The 4318-nt window shown below is 43.1% G+C and overlaps 1 protein-coding gene and 1 pseudogene across 1 annotated transcript; one reads left to right on the top strand and one right to left on the bottom strand.

Moving 5' to 3' along the window:
* Positions 1–357: 357 nt before the first annotated feature.
* On the bottom strand, positions 358–981 carry LOC100945137 (acyl-coenzyme A thioesterase 1-like). The gene has a single exon (XM_012803391.2). The coding sequence runs from the start codon at positions 919–921 to the stop codon at positions 358–360; it is 564 nt and encodes a 187-aa protein (XP_012658845.1). The 5' UTR covers positions 922–981.
* Positions 982–3380: 2399 nt separating this feature from the next.
* LOC105886707 lies at positions 3381–3942 on the top strand (annotated as a pseudogene).
* Positions 3943–4318: the final 376 nt, after the last annotated feature.

Genomic DNA, 4318 nt, shown 5'->3' with positions numbered 1-4318 from the left:
AAAAAAAAAAAAAAATCAGTCATTCAGCAAATAATTATTAAACTCCCATTATGTACTAGGCACTGCTAGTGTTGCTTACTTTTCCTTTCAGAGCTGATGCCTTATCAGTTGTGCCTTTTGAGATAATAAGAGGCATGCTTTCTCATCTTTACAGTTTTTTTAGAGAACCAATCTTCTAAATTGATAAAAAAGTGTACAGTTTATAAAATATTTTTTAAGCTTATAAAAATCTTAAAAACTCATTCTTACTGGTAAATTCATTTTAACACTGAGGAGGGAAATAGTTCTAAGTAGTTATTAGAAAGAAAAAAGAATACACATATACATGCCAATTGTGGCAGCTGTTCCCAGGAGAGATTAGCAGCAGTGATGCCACATATGTTTTGCTGGAATTGTCCCCTCTTTACCACCCAAGTGTTTGTGGAAGAAAGTCTGGAGTTGCTCCCAGGCATCCACCTGGGCCATGGCATGAGCCCTGGGCTCCCCTCCCCAAATGACAGGACTGCCCACCAAGGTATGCAGGGAAGCCCGGCATAAGGGGAAGTAAGGAGGCTCAATATAGTGCCCTGCCCCTGGGTAACAGATGATCTGGGGCTTTTTCCTCCCGTGGGCCTGTAAGCGTTTGGAGGCCTCCTGAGCATAGAACTCACTCTTCCAGTTGTGGTCATCCTGACCTACAAGGAACAGGAAGGTGCTCTCAGCCCTTTCCACAGGAATGAAGCTCTTCTGGTCAGGTCCTTCCAGAGGGCTGTTCAGGGCATCCACAATGTCTGCAAAGCCATCTTTGGTCACCTTGATTCGATTTTTGTTGACGCCAATAGGAGGCAGCGTCTCCCCCTTGTAGTGTAAGGTTCCCCCAACATTGGCCACAGAGCCATTGATTATGACAGCAGCCGTGATGCCCTTCAGGAAAGAGGCCATGGAAAGGCATAGTTCACTCCCTTTGGAAATTCCAAGCAGCCCGACTCCTGGACCCTTTACCTGAGACAGAGATAGGGACACAAGAAGAATGAGACAACAGGCAGTGTACCAGAATGCGTCTTGCCCACCCTTGGAAGTCAGGTGAACCTGAGCCTGAATCTGGGCTATACCAATATCCCAGCTTTATAAAAGTCATGAAGCCTCTAGAAAGCTGTTTCCCAATGCTACAGAGTCAATGTGAAGATCAAACGAGAAACCAAATGTAAAGCACTTATCACAATGCTTGTCAATAAGCAGCACTCAGACAAATAAAAAATGTTTTATAGTCTCTGATGCCTTTACACATCAGTGGGCCATTCACTCACCTAAGTTCATGGTGATCTGACGTTTAAGAACCTAAGTAGTGCTCCATTTGTGTATAAGATCCCAAGATGCACATGTAAGTACTGGGGAAGGGAAGGCCTGCACTACAAAGAAAATTTTTCTTCCTGAAATTAATAGCTTTTTTTTTTGCTAGGCTTATGCCTGTTTTCCTAGTACTTTTGGAGGCAGAGGCTGGAGAGTCACTCAAAGCCAGGAATTCAAGACCAGCCTGGGCAACAGCAAGATACTGTGTCTGCAAAAAATAAAACTATTGGCCCATGTGGTGGCACACACCTGTCGCCCCAGCTACTCAAGAGGCTGACTCAGGAGATTCAATTGAGCCCAGGAGTTTTAGGTTGCTGTGAGCTGTGATAGTCTCTGGCCTGGGTAACAAAGGGAGACCCTGTCACAAAAACAAACAAAATGTTTTTTTCCAAGAACATTTCAGGTAATTAAATAGTGAATGAGTAGAAACAGTATATGTATGTAGTATAAAATCATAAATATATATTATAAAAGTGTAAATATTAACATAAGCCTATTTTGCAGCTCTTAAATCATTATTTACTGCTATACTAATAACAGTAGCCAACAACTCAATCTTATTTGTTTTTTTTTTTTTTTGAGACAGAGTCTCAAACTGTCACCCTTGGTAGAGTGCTATGGCATCACAGCTCACAGCAACCTCAAACTCTTGAGCTTCAGCGATTCTCTTGCCTCAGCATCCCAAGTAGCTGGGACCATAGGCATCCACCACAATGCTCAGCTATTTCTCCCCCCCCCCGCCCCCAAGGAAAGAAGCAGTGGGGCGAAACAAAAGGGTAGTAGTTAAATCTTCCCACCCTTTCCTCTCCACCTGCCTACTCCCCTGTTCTTTCAGCTATTTTTTGTTGCAGTTGTCATTGTTGTTTAGCTGGCCCGGGCTAGGTTCAAACCCGCCAGCCTCAGTGTGGCTGGCACCATAACCAGTGTGCTACAGGTGCCAAGCCTTAATCTTTTCTAAATGGGGCTCTTCCAAAGCTTGAGCCATCCACTTCACTTCCACTATTTCCCTATTAGCACTTTGAATTGTTAGATTATGCTTTGCCTAACCCTCTCTCTTCTGTCCCCAGCTGGTACTCTAAGCTCATGTGCACATGAACCTGGTCTCCCATTTCAAGAGCTTCTCACATATTATTCATTTAACTTCCACAGCAAACCTGGAAGTTGGAGACAAGTTCACATCACCACAAAGCAATGATGTTCTAGACGACCAACCCTCTTGGTTTGTCTGAGACTTCTTGGTCTTAGCAAAGAAAGGCCTATATCCCAGGAAACCCCTCAGTGCTGGTTAAAGCACAATGCTCAATTACCATACCTGGTATTCAAACATCAGGCTGCCTGATGGACTTTGCACCCTCCAAGATACCTCCCAACTGTGATCTTTACATTTCTCTGTGAACTTGGAAGAGACTTCATTTGTGTTTGGTGCCGGGGTGGGGTGGGGTGGGGTGGTGGACGATGGGAGGATGTCACTGTTGTCCAGGCTGGTCTCAGATTCCTGGGCTCAAGCAACCCTCTCACCCTAACCTCTTGTGGACAGTCACTACTGGGGTAGTTTTTGACTAGTCCTTTTTAATGTATTACTGTTCTCTACCCTTTTTTTCAATTTCATGAAAATTTCCTTAGGATATATTCTTCTGGTATCATTTTAATTAGGTACTTCTATTTTGACATCACAATTAAATTGGTTAAACCAAACTTATGTTACTAATTTGTTTTTGACTTTTCTTCTATTAAAATATAAGCCAAATACTTGTAGCCAAATATTTACATACATTCATAAAAGTTTACTTAAAAGAAATTACTAGAAGTGAAATTGTGAGAATGAATCTTTTTTTCAGAGATGGGACCTTGCCATGTTGCCCAGGCCAGTCTCAAACTCCTGGTCTCAAGCAATCATCCTGGCTTGGCCTCCCAAAGTGCTGGGATTACAGGTATAAACCACCATGCCCAGCGAAAATGCATCTTTTAAATATTCTTATACAGGAATCCTTTTCCTGGCTGGTGCAGGTGTCTTTGCTGATGACTTCTGTTTCGGAACTGCTGGTAATAAGATGTCTTCAGGAAATGCCAATATTGAGCACCCTGCTCCCAACTTCAAAGCCACACTTTTATGCCAGGTTACTTCAAAGATAACGAACTGTCTGACTACCAAGGAAAATATGTTGTACTTTTCTTTTACCTTCTTGACTTCACTTTTGTCTTCCCTACAAAGATCATTGCTTTCAGTGATAGAACAGAATTTAAGAAACTCAACCGCCAAGTGATTGGTGCTCCTGTAGATTCTCATTTCTGTCACTTGGTGTGGATCAACCCACCTAAGAAACAAGCAGGACTGGGACCCACGTCCCTTTGGATTCAGACCCCAAGGATTATGGGGTCTTAAAGGCTGATAAAGGCATCTCGTTCAGGGGCCTCTTTATTATTGATGATAAGGGCACCCTTCAGCAGATCACTATAAATAACCTCCCCATTGATCACTCTGTGGATAAGACTCTGAGCCTAGTTCAGCCTTTTGAGTTCACTGACAAAACACAGGGAAGGTGTAGAACCAACATAAGATATGCCATGTCACAATTCCTCCCTAACAGTAGGAGTTTGCAACACAGAAACTAAAGAATATAAGAGCAATGAACTAACCAACAGGCTATACGACCTTCAGAAAAGACCAAGGTTTGATCAGCCATGATAACAGACAGCAAAAGACCCTGCCAAAGAGGTTGAGAACCTGAAAAAGAACTTCAACAAGGATTCTAAGCTGTCAATTGTGCCATAAGTGACTTCCAGGAACATCATGATGCAGAATTATAGCTGAAGAAGCTACAGCTTGATGTTTCATTTTTTCATTCTGGCTCCATCCAAGAAGTAGCACCAATGGGACATATATACCCCAACTTACCCTGTAGGGCAACTCCACCCATTGTCATGCAGGCATCCACAACTAGAACTGAGTCTTCACCTCGGTGCCTGTAGCTCAGCAGCTAGGGCGCCA

The sequence above is a fragment of the Otolemur garnettii genome, unplaced genomic scaffold, assembly GCF_000181295.1.
Source record: "Otolemur garnettii isolate 467f Iridium unplaced genomic scaffold, OtoGar3 scaffold00020, whole genome shotgun sequence".
Lineage (NCBI taxonomy): Eukaryota > Metazoa > Chordata > Mammalia > Primates > Galagidae > Otolemur > Otolemur garnettii.
The sequence above is the reverse complement of the archived record's forward strand: the minus strand, read 5'-3'. Positions and strand labels throughout refer to the sequence as shown.